Source organism: Mastomys coucha, chromosome X (assembly GCF_008632895.1).
Source record: "Mastomys coucha isolate ucsf_1 chromosome X, UCSF_Mcou_1, whole genome shotgun sequence".
In the NCBI taxonomy this organism is placed as follows: Eukaryota; Metazoa; Chordata; class Mammalia; order Rodentia; family Muridae; genus Mastomys; species Mastomys coucha.
In genome coordinates this window covers 42,965,916-42,990,365 of record NC_045030.1, presented here as the reverse complement: position 1 = coordinate 42,990,365, position 24,450 = coordinate 42,965,916, and the positions used below count along the sequence as shown (strand labels likewise).

The 24,450-nt window shown below is 40.7% G+C and overlaps 1 protein-coding gene across 1 annotated transcript in view; it reads right to left on the bottom strand.

The window, feature by feature from the left end:
- Nucleotides 1-4,939: 4,939 nt before the first annotated feature.
- Atp1b4 (ATPase Na+/K+ transporting family member beta 4) overlaps nt 4,940-24,450 on the bottom strand; it is a 62,906-nt gene continuing 43,395 nt past the window's right edge. The window contains exons 2-8 of the mRNA XM_031372530.1: nt 19,966-20,227; nt 15,968-16,096; nt 15,606-15,710; nt 10,916-11,112; nt 9,855-9,911; nt 7,667-7,762; nt 4,940-6,949 (exon numbers count right to left, since the gene is read on the bottom strand). Coding sequence (XP_031228390.1) covers nt 6,788-6,949; nt 7,667-7,762; nt 9,855-9,911; nt 10,916-11,112; nt 15,606-15,710; nt 15,968-16,096; nt 19,966-20,227 — 1,008 coding nt within the window. The 3' untranslated portion in view covers nt 4,940-6,787. The remainder of the gene's footprint in view (nt 6,950-7,666; nt 7,763-9,854; nt 9,912-10,915; nt 11,113-15,605; nt 15,711-15,967; nt 16,097-19,965; nt 20,228-24,450) is intronic.

The following is a 24,450-nucleotide window of genomic DNA, read 5'->3' as shown; positions in this document are numbered from 1 at the left end:
TCCCATTTGTCAATTCTTGATCTTAGAGCAGAAGCTATTGGCATTCTCTTCAGGAAATTTTCTCCTGTACCTATGTGCTAGAGGTTCTTCCCCACTTTCTCTTCTATTAGTTTCAATGTATCTGCTTTGATGTGGAGGTCCCTGATCCACTTGGACTTGAGCTTTGTACAAGGAGAAAGGAATGGATCGATTTGCATTTTTCTACATGACAATGATCTTTTTAAATATAAGATATTGTTTTCTGCAAATAGGCCTACTTTGACTTCTTCCTTTCCTAATTATATAGTTTTTAACTTCTTTCTCCTGTCTTGACTGCTCTAGCTAAGACTCTGGGCACTGAATTGAACAAGTAGATGGAAACCCTTGTTCTGTTCCAGATGTTGCAGTGAATGCTGCCAGTTTCCCCCATTTTAGATTTGTCATGTATAGCATTTATTATTTTGAGATGTGTTCTTTTCTTTTCTCTCTCTCTCTCACTCTATGTTTTGTTGAGACAGGGTCTCACAGTGTAGCTCTTGCTGTCCTTGAACTCATTCCATGGACCATGCTGGCCTCAAACTCACAGAGATCAGCTTGCCTCTGCCTCCCAAGTGCTGGATTTAAAGATGTGTGTCATCACACCCAGCTATTAATTTATTCCCTTTGTTTGGGAGAGTGTTTTTCATTATCTTCACATCAGAAGAGAGATTCAGATTCCATGAGACTAGAGTTATAGATGGTTGTGGGCTACCACATGGGTTCTGGGACTTGAACTTAGGACTGCTGGAAAAGCAGCCAATGCTCTTAACCACTGATAAACATCTCAAGCCTGAAGGCATGCTCTTTCTATCTGTGGTTCTTCAGGGTTTTAATCATGGAAATATTTTGAACTTTGTTGAAGGTCTTTTCTGCTTGGATTTGGATCAGTGATTCTCAATCTTCCTAGTGCTGTGACCCTTTAAACAGTTCCTCATGTTATACTGACCCCACCCATAAAACTATTTGGTCGTTACTTCAGAGCTGTAATTTTGCTACTGTTAGTATCTAATATGCAGGATATCTGACATGCACCCACTGTGAAAGAGTCATTCGGTCTTCAATGAGATTGTGACACACAGGTTGAGAAGCACTGATTTAGATGATCGTGTGGGTTCTGTCATTGTCTTATGTTTTGAGTTGTACTTATTAACATGTTGGGAATGAATTTTGCCTCTCTGGATTGAAACCAGTTTGGGCATTGGATGCAATTTTCTTAATTTGTTCTTGAATTCAATTTGCAAGAATTTTACTGCAAAGTTCAGTATCTGTGTTCATTAGGAAAATTCGTATAGTAATATCTTTGTTATATCTTTATGTGGTTCCAGTGTCAGAGTGATGTTGGCTCTTAGACTGAATTTGTTACTGTTCATTCCCTTTCTGTTTTATAGAAAGTTTGAGGACACTCAAATGTTTATTTTTCACTTGAACTTTCAGGAGAGGCCTTTTTGCTTTTCAGGGTACCATTAGCCCTTAGGGTATAGTCTAGGGTATGTCTTGATTGTAGAGCCTGATTATGAGGCGGGCATGATAGAGAGCAGAAGGGAGACCTGGAGAAAGAAACATGAGAGGCCTTAATGACATATTTGAATTTCTGGACATGGCTTATACTAGAAGCCAAATCATATTCAGGTTTTGCAATCCCCTTTGTTCCTTCAGTAAAATTGGATGTTGGTGCTGTTGTTGTTCATTGGTTTGTTTTGTTCTTAGCAAGCAAAATAATTTAAAATGACACACCAAAGAACACTGGATTAGAGAAGTTGGGGCATTTGAAAAGAAAATGAATACTGAAGAACAGAGAAAAGAAATTTTCTATAATGGTAAAGTCTATGCTTTTGACTGTACTGGCACAGAAAAGAGTTGAGTATAAAGGCAAAATTGACCCCATGGCTGAAGTTAGTTTAGTGACTGCTTATAGTCTGCAGGCTTCAAAGAATCAGTGCACAGAACTTCCACCTGACAGCTGTGCTTGGTACCTGCTCTTTTAATCTTCCAGGTACACATTTTACCATTCCGCATGCTGGATTCTTCCCTGGGAGGCTGACCTGCAGGAATCACATCAATTGCTGCTATTTTTGTTCCCTTGGTCTGACTGAGGAGAATTACTAGCAGGAGGCAGAAGGAAGGAGTTTGAGTATGTATTCTTTTTGCCTTCTCTAAAGGATCACCTATCACCCAGGCTCTCTTAATCCTTCAGTGAGGCCACCACTTCAGACAGACAACTCTACAAACCCCATACCTGCCTCTGAACCACAAGGTCTAGGAGTATCAAGTGTTCAGCCACTGCTAGGCTGGGTTACTGTGCTATTTGCATTTCCCTTCATCTGTACTTTATATGAATGACAGCTTTGTAACTAAGCCTTCTTCTGATTATTATCAAGTTACCCATTGCTATTTACTTCTTAGTGGGACTCTGATTAATGTTATGCTCATCAAGGAACCTATAAGGCAGTACGTTCTGGAGAGAAATCTGCTAGGCTGAGCCTAGCTTGTTCCTCTTAAATCTTTTGGATCTCCCTATCAAATATTTTTAGCTTCTGTTATACTAAAGAACTTCTTTTTCTTGATTTTGTAGTCATCAATCTTGTCTACCTTCACTGCCCCCAACACACATTGCCATTTTCCCTCCCTCCATTCTATCTCACTCTCCCCTCTTCTTCTCCCTCTCTCCTCCCTCCTTCCCTCTTCCACCTCCATACACCCCTTACAAACATGCACTTAAAATATTTCTGCATGGAGAAATACAGTGTAAGTCACATTTTTGTATGATATAAAATTCTTTAATATATACATATATTTTAAGGGAAACTCAGTAAAAGAGTGGACTCTAAGGAAGAGCCAAGAACAAGAAAATGTATTTTCCCTTTTTTTAATTACCCCAAATCAAACCATGTCATTCTAGTAGATTGTCAGTCAGGGAAGCTTCCAAGGAAATAAGGTATCCCTGTTGCATCCCAGCCTCTAAGTTGAATAAAGAGCTGGGGATATTTGTCTTCAGTTGCTGTGTCCATGAAAGATTCAAGTTGGGAGACAGTTTGGGTAGTCAGATATACTATAAGTCACTTCACTAGACTTCCATTGAGTGTTTGCAGGGTTTCTATTTAGATCTTGGTTCCACACCCCCTACCTCAAAACATCACTTAGTGTGTGCATGTCCTATATAAACAAACAGAACAATGTATAGCAGGATTCAACCTTGATAAAAGAAGATGCTAGTCATGATGGGGGCCAAGTGTTTACAAAAAGAGGGTAAAATAAAGGGACAAAGTAAGGCTGCTATGACAAAGCAGTTTTTTTGAGAAATTTGAAAACTGGATACTGGAAAGAAAAATATTCTCAGATAAATCAGCTTTTATCTTCATGTCCTTATCAATCAGCAGTTCTCAACCTGACGTTTGCAACCCCTTTATAGGCGTCACTTAAGACCACTGGAAAACAGATGCAAAATTATAGTTATGAAGTACCAGTAAACTAATCTTATGGTTGGGGGTCACCACAATATGCAGAACTGTATTAAAAGGTCACAGCATTAAGAAGGTTGAGAACTGCTGTTATAGAGAGGAAAACCAGCCTTCAGCTGATAGGTTGTCAGTAGTCAAGCTTTCCCTCCATATGGCTTGCTCCCCAATATCCCTGTGTGTGGGGATGTGTGTGGGGTGTAGGGTGTGTGGGGTGTAGGGTTGTGGGGTGTGTGGAGTCAGTGATAAGATTCAGAAAGAGGAATCATATTTGCTTTTTTATTTCATTTATTGTTGGCACCAACTCCCCAAGACAGTATAAATATTTTCTACATGAAGACCTCAAGTAAATGGATGCCTAAGAAAGATTTCTTTAAAATAATAATTTCAAAGTAATCAAAAGTGAAAACTCATACACAAAATATAGCAAGAACAAAACCATGAAGCCATGTGGAAGTAGTATTTCTCATTGACAATCAAGTAAAGCCAAATGCATTGCAACAGATGGTATAGAAATCAAATCCTGGTACAGCACAGTATGGGAGCCCATTTAAATTAATCAACTAGAAATTTATTGAACAGTTAGAATTGCACATGAATGAACATACTCCTTAATCCAGTTCTGTATAATATCCAGTTTTGTATAAGAAAGCTATTTTTCATGTTCCAGCTGACAGCCCAAACTGTCTAAGTACTTTTTAATACTTCTTTGAAACTGTGGACATTATATCTGCCACTGAATAAGAAACACATATGACAAAATCATTCCTAATTCCTTATCTAATATTAGTTAAACATATTCAACAGGACCATGTATTATGTATAAAATATAGCACCAGTAGTTGAATTCCTGTGAAATGTTAACCATTTTAACTCAAGTTTGACATGTTTCAGAATGTTTGGGATATGGTCTATTGATTTTTCAAAAGATGGTACTTCGTGGTAAGCAGCAGCTCTGAGTTGAGAGAGCACTGGACCTGGAGTCAGATGCAATGCAGGTTGTTTCCCTTAAAGATCCTTTCCAGATCAGATGCTGTATACTCTTTTGCTATTAAATCTTAAGGTTTTGATTAAGACCATTTTTAAATGGTCTCAAGCTGTTCTTGTTTTCATTTTATTAGTTTTCCGTTCAAAGGCTAGGAAACTTGAACTTGGTGAGAAAGTAACTCCAGGGGAGTCGGGATCTTTGTGTTGGTGTCTTATTTAGCCCTGCTATCCCGCTCATCTTCTGTTGCTTATTAAATGCTGTCTGCCCCTCACTAGTCTATGGAGAATAATTAGAATGGCTCTGTAAGGGAGATTCCCAAGAATAATAGCAGCCCATTCTGTCACAAAACCCAGAGAAAAGCAGCACGTTAGGAGCTAGATCAGTGTGTTTACAAAACTGGCTCAAGTTCCAAAGATGAATGATTTCCTAAATGAGTTCACTTAATCAAATGTTGCTTTTGTCTTCTGCTTTCCTTCTCTTCTACTCTACACCTGTTCATATCTCTACATCAGTGTCTGACCAGAGGAAATCACAAGATAAAACTGCCCCAAAGTGATCTCGACAACTTCCTTTCTAATCTCTTTCTCTTTTATACCTTGTCTCAATTATCAATATCACTATCTCACTGATTTTTGCCAAGCTCAAAATCCTGGGCTCATTTTTCCACTCTTCCCCCTCTCCCTCGATTCCTGTCTTGGTTTTGTCCTTTCTGTCACGGATTCACTCCTGATGTTATGACTGCTCCAGTGCTCTTGATCAAATGCAAATGTGCTTACAGGGATTCCCTGATTAAAACACTTTAAAGACTCCCTTTCTCTCAACGTCCCTAAATACTTGTGCAATCCAGTCTCCTCCTTCCTCTGAGCTCTCATGTGAACTGTTCAGAATTACCAAAGCACACGATGTCTTCATGCTTATGGCTTCGAATGTGCAATTTCCTCTGCTACTTTCGCAGCTGGAGAGAGTCATTGTGCCTCATGTTTCCCATAGCATTTCCATATACTATTTTTAGGTCTCTTGTCACCCTATATTATAGCCAAGTTTCACTCGTCTTTCCCCATTAGCCTTCCAGTTCCCTGTTTTGGGAGAAATTAAACAACGTAGAGTAGATTCAGACTCTGCAGCCTTGTAAGTGGTATTTAAGCTTGCTTTGGACCCTGAGACATGATGTTAGCCTCCTCTTTTTGTCCCAGCCCTCCCCCTGGTGGAGGTGTTAAGAAGCGATTGGAATGGTCACATGGCCAAAGATAAAAGCAAAGCCACTTGGCTGATCCACAACCTGAATAAACATCTGCCTCATGGGATTTTTTAAAAAGTAGATGAAAAACTGGCTAATGAGCATTGGCTTCAGGGAGGCCTGACAGAAGCTTTCTGTCTCGCCCATGTTTTAGCTGGAGAACCCTAATTTCAATCCCCAAGGTTGTAGCTGGGGTGGTGGTGGTTCAAGGCACCCATCCCTGCTGATCTTAAAGAAAACCACACAACTATCAAGCATATGGGCAAAGAAGAATTGACCAAAGAAGATTTTTTTCATGCTTTCTCTTCTGCCTGGAGTGGAGAAAAACCTGTTTGCCTTTGGATGATTAAACTACAGAGCACTCAACAACCAAGCTCATCGTATGCTAACAGTTCTCATTTACACTAGGATCTAACTCTCCCCACAAAAAGTCTCACAGAGGGTCTTCATCTCTAACCCAGATCAATAACGTGTCAGCATTGCTTGCTGTCCTGTTGTCCTGCAGTTCTGGCTGAAAATAATGGATTCTTTAAATCAGTATTGAGTCACCTATGGGAGAGAGCCAAATTTTCAACCCCCACTTCAGATATAAAGTTCTGTAGAGAAAGTAGTAGTATGGGTTGGTCTGATGTTGGTTTCTAAGAAAAGACCTTGACAGGCAGTTTTAAAGGTGTGTATGGGTTGGTTAGACTATCCACCTCTCTGGGAGTAATATCACCTCTAAAACCAACATAGTTTTAGAAAACATGATAGAACATTCTCCTGACCATGGTGAATGTTCTCAGAGACTGTTTATGTATATAGCAAGACTTCTAGCAGCAAGAAAAGGTCTGATTTTGAAGTGAAGGAAAAGAAATTAATATAGTCATATTTTTCATCAGGAGAAATGATGACCTTAAAACGAAAAACAAGCAGGTCCCACAATATCACTTCATACACACGTCAAAGGCAAGGAAAGATGATCTGCTGTCTTAGGCGTCCATCTGGCCATGTCTTAACTGAGAAAAAAAGAATTGAGGGGCTACCAGGGATAACACAAAATAGAACATAATCAGAATTAGAGCTGGTGGGAGTGGCCCCCTGGAGTTCCTAGGTTTCTATGTTCAGGGTAAAGATTATCCTCCCAACAAAACGATCATTGATGACATCATTTACAATGCCTTTGCCCTTCAGCTGGCACTGTACAGGCACTGCTTGGTTCTTCACCACGTCTGTAAAATGCATTGCCACCAGTGGGGAGGTGTAGTTAACCTGTAGATGCAAGAATAATGAATTCTAAATAGGTCAAGTGGGCAGCAAGGCTTGGGCAGGGGTGGTGATCAGATACTCAATGCAGGTTAGGATTGCATCGGCAAAGGGAACTGTGCAGATTTCATGATGCCAAGTCCCAAATGACCACAGTAACCAACATGTTTTCCCTACTTTGGAGAAACTGTATGACTTATTTATAAGTCTGTGTCAAGATGTCTGACTATCCTCTGGAGGAAACCGATTCTGTCTCAGAATGATTTGACTTTTATAGATAGCAGACCATAAATCAAAACCAGAACTAGTATACATCAAGATGCCATACTGGACATGAAACTGTGCTGGCCCATGAGGGATAATGGGAGAAACAGAAAGTGTTATTACTTGGACATTAAATACACTGTTAATAATCTGTATCTTCCTGGCTTGGCTATTAATTAACCATGTGACTTTAGGTAAGTCCCTTCCCTGTCCTGAGTTCCAGTTTTCTCTTCTGAAGACTGAACTGCTTAGATGAGACTAGATATGACCATCTTTCAGATTTGGAAAGTTTTGTGGCTGTTAGAAATGTGTGGAGGGAGCTGCCCCTGACCCCAACCCCATTATAGTTTAGAGCTACTCATCTTACTACCACCATTCCCTCATGCTCTCAAATCCCAGGCAGCCCTTTCTTTGTCTTTGAGCCCTTTGTGACAAAGGAGAAGGAAGGATACAGCTTACGTGAGTCAGTTTGCCATAGTAAGGGTAGTAGCGGAGGTCAAAAGAAGCCGACTCTGGGTAGTAATTGATGGATCGAATGTCGTTTTCATCACCCTTCTGTAAGCAAAAGCAGATGTATGTGGGATGTTGGGCTACAGTATAGCCTAAAGGAGCTTGTGCTCAGGTAAAATCACTGTGTGACTCTCAACCAATTGTCCCAAACCTTAAATTAGAACTGGGCAGAGCTCAATTCAGACTTGTCCTCAGAAGAGAATTTCTAGGGTGTGACTATGCCTTTCTGCATACTTGGCACTGTTCTAGAAAGAGCCTATGATTGTAGCTTATCCCGAAAGAATCACAGCATGGTACCCTGTTTTGGATTTTGGAGATGAGTCAGGTATAAATTAGAAAACATTACCTAAGTCCTTACTGGAGGTTCACTTCTATTGGAACTCAGATCAGGTACACAGGAACCTGATGGATAGCCATACAGTCTGTAGTGAGCTTACCCAAACTCATGTTTCTGTCTACATTCTCTGTATAGCCTAATTACTGTACAAGGAATTCAGAGAGTAAGCAAGAGGAACCAAATAATGGGAATGATTAAACAGGGCTACCCTTATCACATCACACCAGGTAATAGAGTGCTCATGAACTATGGCTGTTATAAACAGGAGAGGTTTGGGGGCTCAAATGGACAAAGAATGCATCTCTACTAGCCAATTACTCATTAGGACCATGGGATCACTTTTGTCAATATACCATATCCAATATAGTATAATTATTTTTGGTACAAATTGAGCATCCTGTAGTTCATTCTGGTTGTTAACCTATTCTGCTTGATTGCTACAAGTGGGTGTGGATTTGATCAGTGTTCATTATTAAAAAAAAGTATAGAGACTGTTAATGTTTCTATTTTTTTAAAGAATCATTCTCTGTAAGGTTCAGTATATAATAACTTGGAAAATGAACAGCTTACATTAGGGAAATGCAAATAGAAGCTGGCCCAATTAATATGTTAGATTAAGAGCTAGGGATGTGGCTCAGTCGCATAGCACTTGCTGCTACTTTAGACTGCATTGGTCTTTATGATTTATTCATATATTCAAAAAATGAATGAATTTATCTTTAATGATGGCCTGTGGGATCAATTCCATTAGTTTGTAGTCATATTCCACATGTGACTTTATGCACACACACGTACATCTGAACAGAATGGATGTTCTTCCTACCTTGTTCAGCTGGTAAATATTGCCTGACCTTATGAAGCTCATCTTCCTTATTACCACTTCCCATGTGGAACTGACCGTTCTCTCTTCTGTGTCCCCATAGTACCTTTCATTGTGCCTGCTAATATTTCTTGGCCTGGATTTAACACTTCCATTTACCCTGATATCTCCAGCAGCTAGTCAAATACCTAGTATATAACAAGTGATTAATAAACACTTGCTGAGTGTGAGAAAGTGGCTGAATGAGTTCTGTCTTTTTCAGTTTTCTAGTCTGAAGACTAGAGTCGTCTGCTTTATTCCTAGTACTGACAAAGACTGTTTTTGCAATGTTTGCAAGACCACTGTCCAAGGCTAGAGGGTGGAGATGATGTCACTGAACAGAAGGGAGCTATTGCGTGTTTAAGAAGCAATGGCAAGTGCAAGGGCTTTTGCCTTCAAAGGAGCTAATTGGTGCAGATGAGATAGGAGTTAATGGTCCCTTGAAGGACAGTTAATTAGCATATTAATGGACTTCTGTTTACACTTCCCTTGTAGTCATTTGTTATTGCAACACCCAGTGCCACTGGTCATTGCTGTAAAATGTGAAATTCAGTTTTAAAATCAGGGACTAATGACTCTAATGAAAACTGCTTGTTTCGTTTAAAGAAACAAGCCATTAAAGCTAAAAGCAAAAGTGTAAACAGAATCCCAATTAATGTCTTGGCACAGTGTTGTTCCTGGCTGTGGCCCCTAGCGGAGCTTCAGTCTCTGGCTTTCACCGGTGTAAATGGTACACACACATACACACACACACACACACACACACACACACACCTCAGGCACACAATGTTTTCTGGAAATAGGAAGTCCTTAATGCATTAAAAGGAGGTATAATTATGAAAAACACTAAAGCTCCCCCTACTCAGACCCTTGTAGATGTTCTTGGAAGAGATGAACTCTCTGTTTACCTGAGACAATACTTACTCAAAAGGATAGTTTACCTGAGCTTTGCAGGATACTTTCACAGGATCTCCAAACTCAGGACGAAAGCCTACAATCTAGTGAAAAAGAAGAAAAGAAAAGAAACTGAAAGGAAAGAAAAGGAAAGGAAAGGAAAAACCAGTGCTTTACTTATTTATATATTTTAAGAAACAGGTTTCATAGCAAAAAATGGATTTTGTTTGTCCCTGCTTTTGGTCACTACTCCTCACATATAAATTTCAACTATGCTCCTTTTCAGAAAGGTTACAAACAACTTCAAAGTTGCATAGCTCAGTTTGAGTAAACTGACACATTTGTATCTTAGATCCATACACAGAAAAAAATAAAGCCACAAAATAGGCAAAAGGATGTAAAGAACTTTTCACTTTCAATAAGACGTTCTGCCACTCCTTAAGGAAGGCATGATAAGAAACAGATGCATTAAAAATTAATTATTAATTTATGTGTATGGATTTTTGGCCTGCATGTATGTATGTATATCATGTACATGCCTGGTGCCTGCAGAGGCCAGAAGAAGGCATTAGATATTTTGAGACTGGAGTTACAGACATTTGTGAGCTGCCATGTGGATGTTAAGAATCAAACCTAGGTCTTCTGAAAAAGCAGCCAGTGTTCTTAACCACTGAGCCATCTCTCTAGCCTGGAACATTTTAAAATGATATGAAAACATAGAATTGATCTCCACTATGTTCCCATATCAGCTCTGTGTTCCAAATATCTCAGGACTCTCATTTTATTTTTGAGATAAGGTCTGGCTTGGATCTTGAGATCCTCCTGCCTTTGCCTCCTAAGTGCTGAGATTAGAGAGACATACTCCATCTCTAATCTCAACTAGTGGCCATCAAGGGGCAGGTTTAGGTATGGGAAAGATGAATGACACTAAGAAATGTTCAGGAAAAAATGAATTGGTTAATTTGTCTGGTTGTTTGCATTTTTAATGCTGTGGATAAAAATGGCCAAGCCTGCAGTGTGTGAATACCAGAGTCCAACAGAAATGTGGTTTACACACTCTCCAAACCTGCTCATTACTATCACCAACAGATCCCAAAGGCTAAGATACCCGGTTCATCTTGAGGAGGATGCAAGGCTGTCCGGTAGAGTATCCAAAAGTGGGGTCCTCCAACCCAGAGCAATTCTTCAGGAAGGAGCGCTTAAATTGGCAGGCCTTCTTGTCCTCATCTTCATCTCCATCTTGGATGAAGTACTGACCCGGAGGACAATCTATATTCATTTCCTCTTGAAGACTGTCATTATAGCCTGCAGCATATGTAGGTGGCAAAGGTATGTTAGAGAGGAGCTAAGGGAAGCCCATGCTTTTAGTGGTTTTCTATAATTTCTTTTCCTTATATATGCTTGTACTACTTCAAAAGTTCACTTGTTCTACCTTAATCCCTGTGGACTGTTATAGGGTACCCAAGGGATATTCCTAGTAGCGTCCCTCCAGGACAGTGGTTCTTAATGAACTATAGAAATGATCTCTGATATATAGTCTTGGTTCTCAACCTTCCTAATGCTATGACCCTTTGATCCAGTTTCTTGTGTTTTGGTGATCCTCAACCATAAAATTATTTTTGTTGCTACTTCATAATTGTAATTTTGCTACTGTTATGAATCATAATGTAAATATCTGTGTTTTCCAATAGTCTTATGTGGCTCAAGTTAAAGGGTCTTTTGACTCTCAGCAGAGTCTTGGCCCACAGGTTGAGAACCACTGCTCTATGAAGCCTTCTTGTGTAATCACCTCAGCCCATCTGATGATATATATAATCCTTTGCTTCTCATTCCCTCAGGACTTTAAAGTGTCCATCTCAGGGTCATAGGTTGATCATTTTATAACTTTTCTCTATTTCCTATTATTTCTTTTTGGATATGGCAAACAGCAAAGTTGGGGTAGCCATCCCTTCTGTTGTGAGAAAGGAATGGATACATATAAGTAGAGTTTGGAAGAAGGGCTGTATCATATCAAGGCATAGTATATTTTAGGAGGCTGAATTCATAGGTTAAAATTCCTTAAGTTCAACTTAGGAAATGTTTCCCTTTGAGGTCAAGGACAGGCAGCTGTGTTGGGGAACAGAAATAATAAAAGAAAGGCAGAAGAGAAGGGGGCAAGGAGGAGGAAAAAATCCAACCACTCTTCAAACTCTGGTATAAAAGAACATAAACCCAAAGTATCTCAGAAAAAGAGAAGTTTGCATTGGAGATAGAAACTTATGACAACTACAGAGTCTCCACTGAGAGAGTGAGGGGGTGACGTCTTCTCTAATTAAGTCTGAGGCATTTTGGGTTCATGTCCTTTTGTATGAGATGGAGTATAACATTTGTCCCAAGTACACATCTCAGACAGAGAAATGGGTCTTTTGTCTCAGCTACACGTCTCAGACAGAGAACTGGTACAATTTGCGTGTTCACTCTTCAAGCCATTGGATTCCATAAAACTGGGCTTTGGTGATTTTTCTGAATCAGTCTAAATGGTGGAGCTCTGGGACCCAGACATGCAGTTATGTCCAAAGTCACTCACTTTTTCAGAAAAGATTGTACACCTATGACCCACTGGAGGGAAAACTCAAAAAGTACTGTGAGATCTGCTGCTAGACAGGTTGTAACTTGGATATAATGTTATTGTTATGTAATTGGTAGTTTTACTTCTTAAAATTCCTCGACTTTTGAATATTGAATTGCATTTAAGTTAGTATACAAAAATAGGTTTCATTATATTATTTTCACACATAGGTACCATTTTGTTTTTATCTCCTTCTTCCAATGAGAATTTTGCTTGCAGTGCTAGGGATGAAACCACATAACAGCAAGATACTGTACCACCATGCTGCTCCCAGCCCAGAAAAGTTTAGATGTACACCAAGCATGACAACATTTTTATTTTTGTTTTGACAAGACTACATTTAATTCAAGGATTTTTAAATCTTTTTAAAGAAGTATGCTCAAGTAATAACTTTTAAAATAAAAACTGCACTCAAACACTCAGCATTTTTCTTGAAGTAGTTCCTTCCATTAAGAATGTGACATGGGCATGGCATTTACTGCAATATCCCCATTCTCCTGGGAATGAAACTGATGCTCTGGGATATCTAGTTCAGATGCTGTTCATATTTGGGAAGGACGTATTATCTGCTATTCTTTCTTACTTTTTTTTTTAAAGATTGTATTTATTTATTTTATGTGTATGAGTACACTGTAGCTGGATAGAGGGTTGTGAGCCACCATGTGGTTCCTGGGATTTGAACTCAGGACCTTTGGAAGAACAGTCAGTGCTCTTAACCGCTGAGCCATCTCACCAGCACTCTTTCTTACTTTCATGTGTATGCATTATGTATATGGCATGTGTGTTTGCATGTGTGTGGGCACACCCACATGCATGGTCATGTGGAGGCCCAGGATTGATGCTGGGAATCTTCCTGGATCACTCTTCCACCTTATCTACTGAGGCAAGGACATCTCAGTCTAACACAGAGTTCAGTGATATGGCCAGTCTCACTAGTCAGTTTTCTAAGTCTGCCTTCTGAGGTTGGGGTTATGGGTTGTTTACCATATCCATACAGCATTTATGTGGATTCTGGAGATCCTAACTCTGGTCTTGCTTGCTTGCTTGGCAAGTGGCAAGTGCTTTAACTGCTGAGCCACCTCCCCAGTCACATATTACCTACTCTTTAGAAGTAACCCAGTGCCTTCCTGCTGTTCCCTATCTTCATCATCAGGTCAAAATTGGTATTTCCCCATCTACTATCTTATTGCAGGGATTTCCTCAGCAGAGATTCTGACAATATGCATACTTGAAATAGCTCACAAGCATTTTTACAGAAAGACACTATGCTGACTAAGATGCCCAAAATACTTCTGTGGCCCAAAATAGAGCTCCATGGATCAGAAAGAACTCAGCTCTGTCATTCTACAGGTGCAGACTCGGAAGCTCAGTTTCACCCCAAATAGCAGTGAGCCTTACTAGCACAAAGCTGAATGTGTAACATTGGCTTAAAGGACAATAGCACAGTTAGGAAACATGACATTTCTCAAGCTTAGAAGTTCATACGATATCTGAAAAAAAAATATAAATGGAGACTGATTCGATAGGTATGGGGTATGGTCTGAGGTTCTACCAACACTTGCGTGATGCCTGTGCTGCAGCCCCTGGGCTGTTTTGAATAACAAACAGCATTAAAACATGAGAGCTCCCAGACTCTGCTGCTAGGAGATGGGGGACAAGGTGCCCCATCTTTCTGAGCCCCGATTCTCTCATTTCAAAACTGACGACGAAGAATTCTATTATGCCTGGTGAAAGTCGAATGGCAAAATGTACATGTTATTTTTGTTTGTTTGTTTGTTTGGTTTTGGTTTTGGTTTTTTGAGACAGGGTTTCCCTGTGTTGCCCTGGCTGTCCTGGAACTCACTCTGTAGACCGGGCTGGCCTTGAACTCAGAAATCCACCTGCCTCTGCCTCCCAAGTGCTGGGATTAAAGGCATGCACCACCACTGCCCAGCTGTACATGTTATTTTTAATAATCCTTCCTGTCTCATGTTAAGAGACTGTTCCCCTAAATCAGTGTGTATTCTACTAGTCATTTTCATCCCACTGTCCAACCCCGTTTCAGCCAGGCCAGGCCAGGCCATCCAAAGTGGTCTAGTTAAGTTTCCCTATTCATAAAATGTAGCTGCAGCAATCCAAACTTTAACAGGGTATTTACTTAAATATCTGTCTGTCTGTCTGTCTGTCTATCTGTCTACCTATCTACCTATCTATGTATTTTGAGATGGTTTTCTCCCTAAATAATTTGGGCTGGTCTTGAACTCCTGAGTCCAAGTTATCCTCTTACCTCAAACTCATAAATGTTGGTTTTACAGGCATGTGCTATCATTTCCAAGTTGGGGTTCTTAGTTCCTTTTCTGTAGCTGTGCTAAAATACCCTGGGAGAAGCAAATTAAGGGGGAAGGGGTTGATTTGGGCTTACGGCTCTGAAGGGAGACAGTCCATCGTGCTTGAGAAGATGTGGTAACAGGAAAGGCACAGTGAGAGGAGCAGAAAGCTGGGTGGCCACACTGCATCCATACCCAAGAAGCAGAGAGTGAACAGGAGTGAGGACTGCCTATAACACCTCAAGGATTACTCCCAGTGACTCTCTGCAGAGCTGCTCTCTCTCTCCTAAAGGTTCCACAGCCTTCCCAAACTACCACTGCCTTAGCTCTCACAGAGTGAAGCACAAGCCATTCATTTGTCCCTGAAAGTGTACCTGATAACACTACAGAAAAAAGGAATTCTTGAAATATTTGAGATCAAGATGCTAGTCAGAGATCTAATCCTCTGACTCTTTTCTAAGTTGCTGTTACAAAAAGACATTTTCTCTCAAGATAGCCAATACTCAGGATTCTGTTTTTGAGAAAGTATGGGAGGCAGGAGTCCTGCTGCTCTTGGAAGACATTCTCCTTTCCTCACTATTATCTTCCCCCAGAGTGATGGTTTATAAGAGATCACTTATAAAGATTTGGATGTGCTCAGGGTTTAACTAGGTGCTGTAGGGTGTTCATGAAGAGAAAACAAGTTCTGTGTCTTAAAGAACTCACAGTGGGCAACACATAATCAGAGCATTTTTTAAATATAATTTTGTAAAGGGTGCTGGCAGGTATGCAAAACAACACAGGTAGGGGTGACTTAATCAGATTACCGGGCCCTGTGGATTTTGACTTTTGGATTCCCACCCACTACTTTTCTAAAGAGCTTTCCGCTCCTCAGGGGAACTTACCCTGGAGAAAGCCATTTAGGCTAATTACATAACGCTGCCAAGTTTCAGGTTCAGAAACGTTGAAGTTGAAGTTAAGGCTATGAGCGAAGGGTCTGATCATAACTCCTGGCAATGAAAAGAAGTCTTGGATATATTAACCCATTCTTAGTATTTTTTTATATAGATTCCCATGGCACCATCCCCTCCCAGGCAATCAGAATGAAAAGGACCATAATTTGCCAAGTACCATTTCACTTTTCCTCTTAATAATTGAATCTCTAAGTCATTACCGGGAAGAGCCAAAGTTAATTGAGGCTGAACATGCTGTGCAAACGGATTTCTGCCCAGAGTTCTCACAATGCAGGGTATTTCGGCACACTCACCAGGAGGTTTCACCTGCTCGGTGAAGGTGGGCAAGTAAGGACTGATGGCTAGGAACAGCATGTATATGAACAGGGTGATCACAGCAGCCAGGGAGGCATAGAAGAAGAAGTAAATGACTAAAATAAGACCTGTAGAGCAATTGAAGATGATAGTGGTCAGCACTTGCCAAGAAGTTCCACCTCCCCACTAAACTCATGAACCAGAATCCACTTGGGCAGATTCAGAATCTCCTTGCTTATTCAGACTTTGTCCATCTGGAATTGAAGATTGACTGTATCAGGGGATCTGAGCACAGTTTTCCTTTTTAGGAGCTGTGATGGAAAGTTTTGCTGAACACATGATGACTATGAACAAGATTCTAGGGCTTCAACTCAGAGCAGAGGAGAAATGGCTTGGAAGTCTTCTGGGCGGGCCATGGCTGATGTCATGAGTGCAGATCACTATTTGTTATGACAGATGTCCTGAAGAGACTTAGCCATTTGGTTTAAGTGATTAGAGATATTTGCAAGAGGCAAAAGCAGCATTTTTCTTGACATGGTTTAGAATTCAAACCTTTGCCTCATTTCCACTGGACATCCTTTTAATCAAGGCTAATCCTTGCCTACTCATTTCAAATCTTATTCATCCTTAGCAAAGTTTAAGTGGCTCTTTGCAAAGGGAACATTGATGAAGGATGGGAAAGACAGTAAGGGGAAATGATAATCACTGACACTTGCTGTATATGAACTTGGGAAAGCTGTAGGATCTTCGACATATATTTATCTGTATCCCTGACAATATATGAAATTCACTCTTTTTATATTCTTATTCTGATTCTACCACTTCTAGCTGTTTAACCTTGGACATGATGTTTACCACTCTAGGCCTTGGTGTCCTCATCTGGTAAACAAAGACAGTAGCATAGTACTTGCTATATTAAATAAGCATTAAATAATGCATATCAACACTATGGCACAGAGCCTGGGAGATCCTAAGTGCTCTATAAATGGCATCCATCATTATTGCTATTATTAATATTGTTATTATTGCTATAGGCTCAGATGCACAGTTGTATGAATTGCTCTTCTGTGGGTTGCATTGGGATTAAGTTTGCCCCAGTACTATGGAACACAGGATGAAGGGAGTAAGCATGAGATAGCTGCCCAGAAGTTCTCTTCCAGTCTTCAGGCAAACAAATTTGGCTCATAGGGGTGACGTAATGTTGCGACTACAGATTTAAACTGAATCACGAACCAAAAGCTAGGATAACACAACTTTTCTGCACCCCCAAAGGAGTTCAAATGTTAATTTTTAAATTGGACCATGAACCAAATAAAGTTGCTGGGGACAGGCAAAGAGATTGACTGTACTAATCTAGCTGGAAGTGGAACTGATCCTTTATGTTTGTATAAGATGAACTAAAGTGGAAGTGGACCATAGACACATTGATTTAGTTACAGAGTCCCTAGAGAAGAAAGAACTATGTCTGTGGTCTGTGCTTCTTGCCTGTTGCTCGCTAGCTATTCTAAAGGGATATGTCCTGTGTTTCTGCCTCCTTTTCTCCACTCCCATCCTATAAATGGATGGACAGCCTAGAGACATCCTAGGGGGCAAAGAGATCAAGTTTCATGCATGAAAGGGAATAAGTGGAACACAGGTTAATCTCCCTGGCAATATCTTCTTTCCTCCATAAGATATGTGGGCCATAAAAATGTAGATAAGATAATGTTACTAGTAATGAGTCCTCTAGGTCCCACACAGGAAAGGTGGCCTTGAGACTGTGATACTTTAGTGTCACACCTCTCTCTCCTCAGACACCAGCCCATTTAAAGAAGTCAATCTCTCCAATCCTTCTTGCCACAGATAGATAGTTTTACCTTGGGCCCTTCTCTAGGCTTCTGTTCTGAATAACCCCAGCTCAGGCTCATGCTCCCAACTCTTCATCCAACAAAGAAGCCAATCTGTTGAGGCCTAACAAATCAGGGAAGGCCTTGTTCATTGTTCAAGTTCGTGAAACTAGTGAGGCATTCTGACAAGAAAATGAACTCTGGTATTTGAATCCCAGAACTGTCACTTAGTTACTCTGTGACTTTAGGCATCTCACTTACCCATTCTCAGCCTCAGTTTCTGCATTTGTGAAATGGGATAATCATATCATGACCTCATACGATTCTTTTTGGTTGGATAAAATAAAAGGTATTTCCTAAAAATTAGTATTGCCCAGCTACCAAGGGAAAAAAGAAGACTTTATTAACAGTCTGGGTGAATAGAGTGGACATGCTGATTGGACATCCAGAATGGAGCAGGGTTAGTAAATGATCAAATGGTCACTTAGCTGTCAGATAAGAAGGCAGGAATTCCTGCATCTCACAATGTAGGCATCATATGAATATTTGTCCTTTATCTTGGGGCAATCTAACAGGTTTGTGAATTGCTGCACTAGCCTAAGACCTGTGAACCATTGGTCCGGCTACAGCCTACAACGAAGCCTCCCTAAGACTGTCTCTTCCCCAAGTACTTATACCTGCCTACCTCATCCCTCTTTGCTGCCTCATGGTTTGTCACTCACCAGAACAATTTAGATATTTGGTGAAGTTCCAATGGCTGTTTAAGGGTTAAAGTATGGCTCCTCCCCTCCCAGAATTGTGCTTGCATTTCACAAGGCCTGGTTTTCCAGTCCTCTTTAGGCAAGGAAGAAACAGCTGTGACCCCTCTGGAGCTCCAACGAGTGTCTAGCATTTGTCTGCAGCTTCCAGAACATTGGAATGTCCCTTAAATGGTATATTAGTTCCAGTTCCAGGGATGGGCATGGGTAGGGCTGGGAACTGAGGAGGAGCAATGGGAGATGGGTGTTGTTTAGATCCTCACACCTGCTATTCCTAATTCCAGGAAATAGAGCTGGCTACTTCATGCAAACTGAGCTGAATTAGCAGCATTGACTACAAAACCTGACCAGTCTTAGCTAAAAGGGCCTTTGGAAGGAATGGCCATCAACTTCAACAACCTAGACCTTTAGCAGCAGGGGACTAGTACTTCATTCATGGTATCCACTGCTTTAGTTTATTTGTTTGTTTGTTTGTTGTTTTGTTTTGTTTTTTACATTCCCTCCTGTGGCTTAACTGTTAGGAATCAGCAACTGCTTTCTCTCTCTCTTTTTTTTTTCTGTATAGAACGTGGCAAGTATGGATATTACTACCCACCAAATCTTCTGAGAAGGCTCGTCAGTAATAGTTGAAGAAGTGAGTAGACCCCTGGGAAGGGATATCTGGACAATTTGTAAAGTAGAAATGGGGGCAACATGTGATACAAAGAGAAATAGCTAAGCTTCACCATTCTATCATTGATTGAACAACAAGGAAACTCAGCCTTAGTCTCTAGCAATGATCTCTTTAAAAGTAATTCTTCTGTGTCTGCCATGGAGGTATAAAGCACTCAGAAGCTGGGGTCAGGATAGGTTTTTGGGCTCCCCTTCTCTAACACAGGTAAGTGAACTAATAAGACTTATAAACCCTTGGTCATGTTAGCAGGGCTTTGGTATGGTACCCTAAAAATAGTCTTCTACACATTCTTTTCAACCTTATGGTTTTCAGCCTGTTTTAGTGTCTTATGCTGATTCTGTTAGAGAGGCAGAACAGAGTCCCCCATTATCCCATTTGGCATGTGGGGAGACTGAAGCTATGAGAGGGTAAATATTGAGCCTATAGTGATATGCATAGAAAGTGATAGGACTTGGGCATGAAAAACAAACCCTGTGCTCTTTCAATTCATTCTCAGTGTTATTTTATACTGCATACGGAGACTAGTAGATTGCAGTCACACATTCGCTCTTGTTCCTCTATTTAGTGGCTTTTCTGATAAATCTGATCTGTCCATGGATGACACTAGCCATTGGTGTCTTTCTGTGAAATGTTAAGAGGAGTCTGTAACAAACCCATCCAGTGTACGGCCAAGGAGCTCCGGATACAACATCAAAAAGCCAAGGACACCAGACTGGGGCATTGGGATGAATGGGACTTACTCCGACTCTGACCTGTTCGGGCCAGAGACATCCTTTTCTCCGGGTCCCACAGGTATTCATTCACGATCTGCAGTTTCCGCCACCAGGCATTGCCTGTTGACTGACCCTGACCTTCTTCTTCCTCCCTTTCTTCCTCCTCCTCTTTTCCTTCCTCCTCTTCTTCCTCTTCCTCCAGACCAGGCGCCATCATCATCTGAGCCTCTTCTTCTGCTTCCTCCTCTTCATCTGCTAAGTAGTTGTGATTCACTTCATCCTGATCATCCTAAAGTGGTGACAAAACACAGACCTCTCTGTGAAAAAAAAAAAAAAGAAAAGAAAAAAGGATCCCAGTGGCACATCCCAGCAACCCAGATAAACGGCAACAACTCAGCATTTGGAGGTGTTTCAAATTTTCACATCCCCAGGAAAATACCCATTGTTGCAAGAGGTGGATTTTCTTTCTCTGTTCCCTCTGTTGAAGGAAGCATCCTTTCTATGGCTCATCTTGAATCACGATTATTTCCACAGCGGTGCTAAAGTTTAGTTTAACATCAGGTATTTAGGGTCTTTCTCTAGGGTATCTCGTGTTACTGCTCTGTTCAGGGCCTTGGCTTCCCATTTAATTTTGACTTATCAGGAGTGAGCTGAGCTCCCACCGAAGGACTGAGTAGTCTTTGGCATTTATGTCTATGATGGTAACTTTCCAGCCAGAGCCAGCTTTGTCCTAATGCTCTGTACACTTTCAGCTGCTTGACCTCACCATCTTAAGTTGTGCCTAAAAATAGGCTCAGGCAGATAATCAGGAGGAAAGGCCAACTGCTGTACCCCTCCTCAAAACTTCCACTGCCTTCCCAACACAAACAAGGACTCATTTCCTGCTTCCTGCCTTAGGCTAGATGGACAGAACCCCCTGAGAGATGAGATTCTAACAGATACTTCCTTTGTTTCCCCCTCTAGTTTAGTTTAAGATGTTGGGCACACCTTCATTGGTTATCCAAAGCCAAGTAGTCAGCCCTGAAATCATACAATCATACATATCTAAGTAACACTAAACAGACTGAGCAGATTGCATTTATTTAAGCATATATATATATATATATACACACAAATATATGTATGTATGTATATATATATATATATATATATATATATATATATATATATATATGTTCAATTAAAGGAAGGGAGGCCATGAATTTGACAGGGAGTAAAAAGGGGGTAAATAAGAGGGTTTGAGGGAGGAAAGGGAGTCGAGAAAGGATGTTGTTATATTTTAATTTTAAAAATTAACTAAAAATATAAAAACAAAAGTTGGGCACAGTAAGTAAGTACTCAGCACATATTTGGTCATTTGTCACAACTAGCACTTGGGAAATGAGACAGCAATCTTTGAATTGTTTTAAGAAAGTTAAACAAAGCAGAAAGAGAGGAAAAAAGAAAGAAAATGAAAAAGCCAGACGCCGCCAGTGGTATTTCAAATGCCTCAGAGGTAAAGGCTGGAGGGCCGCAGCATTGTTCTTTGGGAGTTTGCCAAGGCTCACTGCAACAGCAGAAAATCAGGCCACCCTTCCTTCTCTGTGCTGTCCAAGTCTGAAGAGTGTCAAGGCTGCTGCACCTGTTGGGGTTGGATGTGTCAAATGCTAGAGGCCATGGACTCTGTACTGCCCTCTTCTTGCCTGATTCCTCAAAGGCCACTTAGAGGACACTCAGCTACCCATGCTGCCCTCTAGCAGAGAGGTGAGGAAATTGGATTGCTTAGAATCAGTAAAAATATTACAGACAAATCTCTGCTCTTTGCATTTAATCTTCCCAGAACTCCCTAGTTCTTGATAATGAGCACCCTTGAATTGTTCTTTCATTTGTTCAAACGTACAGCTCCATATCACATACCATATCAGAACTTACGGGGGCTTCCAAAATATGATTGTCCAACTGAGCTCCAGAGAGGGGAGAGGATCTGGCCAAAGCCACACAGCAAATCCATGACAGAGTTGACAGTCTCGGAACTTGTGTCTCTTGATACTCTGCACAGTTTCTCCTCCATCACATTGAACACAAGTGGCTAGAAGTGGCTTAGCAGATTTATGAACATGATGATGTCTTAGAGTCTGTGTTCCCAAATGGTAGGTGCTTATAATCAAGGATTTCTGACTTTGACATGGATTCACAGTATCAGACTTAGGAAAACCAACCTTGCCTATCCTTCAATGCTAAATGAATTAATGCACATTCTTAAATGTTTTATGCATGTGTGAACTTATGTATACCTTTTTCTCCTGAACCAGGTTTTGAACACATAGGTGGAAGGTCCATATTTCCTAATGTATTGTGGTCTATCCACAGTGTGAAGCCCACCTCGAGGTAGTTAGTGGGCACTATCAGTGCTACTGCCTCGATTCTGGAGGAATATTCTTACAGATTTTGCCATCCTTAACCTCAGAAGTCATGTATACTAGACTGGCTAGTCGACATGGTCCCCAGAAAACCCATGCACCAAATCCTCATGGAATATGAAATGTGACAGTTCATCAGGAAGGGCTTCAAATCCCTTTAGATTTCTGGAAGGACTTTCTTTTGTTGCCCATGCCTGCCTTCCATATTTGCTCTACAGAGGAAGCAGCTGGACATGGCCTCAGCCTTATCTTATTTGTAGATATGTGCTCTCAAAATAATCGTATTAAAATGGCTGCCATTAAAGTCTTATCCTCCCAGGAAGAATTAATCTTCTTGGAGCTTATTTTCTCGTCACAGATTCCTACCACCTGAGCCTTATTTCAGGAACCTCAAATAGCTTCTTTCCTCTCTCCTGCATCCAGGGACAGGGAAATGTCACACTGTGCCACACACGCTTTTCCCAAAGGCTCCTTGTTAATGAAATCCTGTGTAAAATGCACTTCCATGCAACCATTTAACACGCTCCAATAGGAAATGCTTTGGCGATGAGGGCGTTCATCTCCAAGGTTCTGTTTCTGTCAGTTTCCTAAAGTGGCACCACACTCATGTGATGGTGTGTGTGAGCATGCTCAGATATGGTAGTGGGTGTGTGCTGGGGCCCTCATGTTTCCCTAAAAGGGAAGCCTGAAGGACAGAAGGTAGCTCCATTTTGAGCAATCTAAATATATAAACATATAAACAAATATGCAAACAAACAGTATGACCCAAAGGATAAATTTGTATCTTGCGCTGAGTAACATCATGCAGACATCTGAATGACATGTTAATTTAAAAGGAAAAAAATTACACATACAATTGCATCAAATGATTTATTTTTAACTTGATCAGATATTATAAAAAGCAAGATCCCCTGTGGCACTTAAAATTAAAACTCCTGGACAAATTGTTGAAATTATACACAACAATTTTAGCAATTCAACATAGAAAAGAAGCCATATAAGGCACAGCTATATATACTCCATAGACTGTGACTGGTCTTAAGAGAGGGAAGAACCTGCAGGTATCAAAGGAAAGATTCTATATCACAGTGCTAAGAAATTCCCTTAGTGGTTGACATGAGGATAGAATTGTGGGTTTTATTTTCCAACTTACTCTTGACAGTTTTCCCTTAAGTCCCTAAGCGCATAAGTGGTCACATGCAAAGAAAATTGGTTTATGCTTTGCCTCCTTGGGATTCATATTATAACCATTCTGAGAGTGTTGTAAGATGCCCACATTTATGGTTTAGAGCAAAGTAAATGTGAAGACATGCTTGAAATAAAAGTGTTTGTAAAGGAACCTGGAAGTAAACAGTGATATGGAAGGTGTGTTCATTGTGTATGCATGTGTGAGTGCATGTGTGCATGTGTGCGTGTGTGCGTGTGTGTGTGTGTGTGTGTGTGTGTTTGGTGAGGTGTCAGACAAGGTGGTAATAGGTGTGATAGTGGATCGGAGCTTCGAGAGGTTGCATACCGCAAACACAGAGGAAAGAGCACAAGTCAGAAACAAGATGCACATTCTCATGTTGGAGTACCCACTAACTTGCAAGTCAGTCTGGCATTCTGCAACCTGGCAGTCTCGTCCAACATGGGGGGGTGATGTCCAGGCTTCCTTCTAGTTCTTATCAAGCATTCTGTGATTTTTTAGCTATAGTTTGAAACCTATGCCTTAGAAAAAGAGCAGCTGGTTCCTAAAAGCCACCACCCATAGGGACTGAGACAGCTGGGAGTTCAGTGCCCTTTCATTTCCCCTTTTCTCCTGGCCAAATTTCTTGCAATGAAACCTCTACTCCCATACTCCAAAGGTCTGCTCATATTTTAGCTTCCTACGATAAAGCTTCAAAGGGCTCCTAATTCCCCAGTATCTTCCCATTCCTTTATCTCTGTACCCCCTGCAAAGAAAGGAGCCCCCCTTTCATTCAGTAATTTAGGGTACCCTGGATTGCTGAAAGAAACTCTTTCTTCTGAAGTCTGGGGTTTCCTAAACTTCATTTATTCCTGTTTATCCCAAGGTAAGGCAGCCATAGTTCAAGGTCTATACAGCACCCAACCCAACCAATTAAAAAGGGCAGCA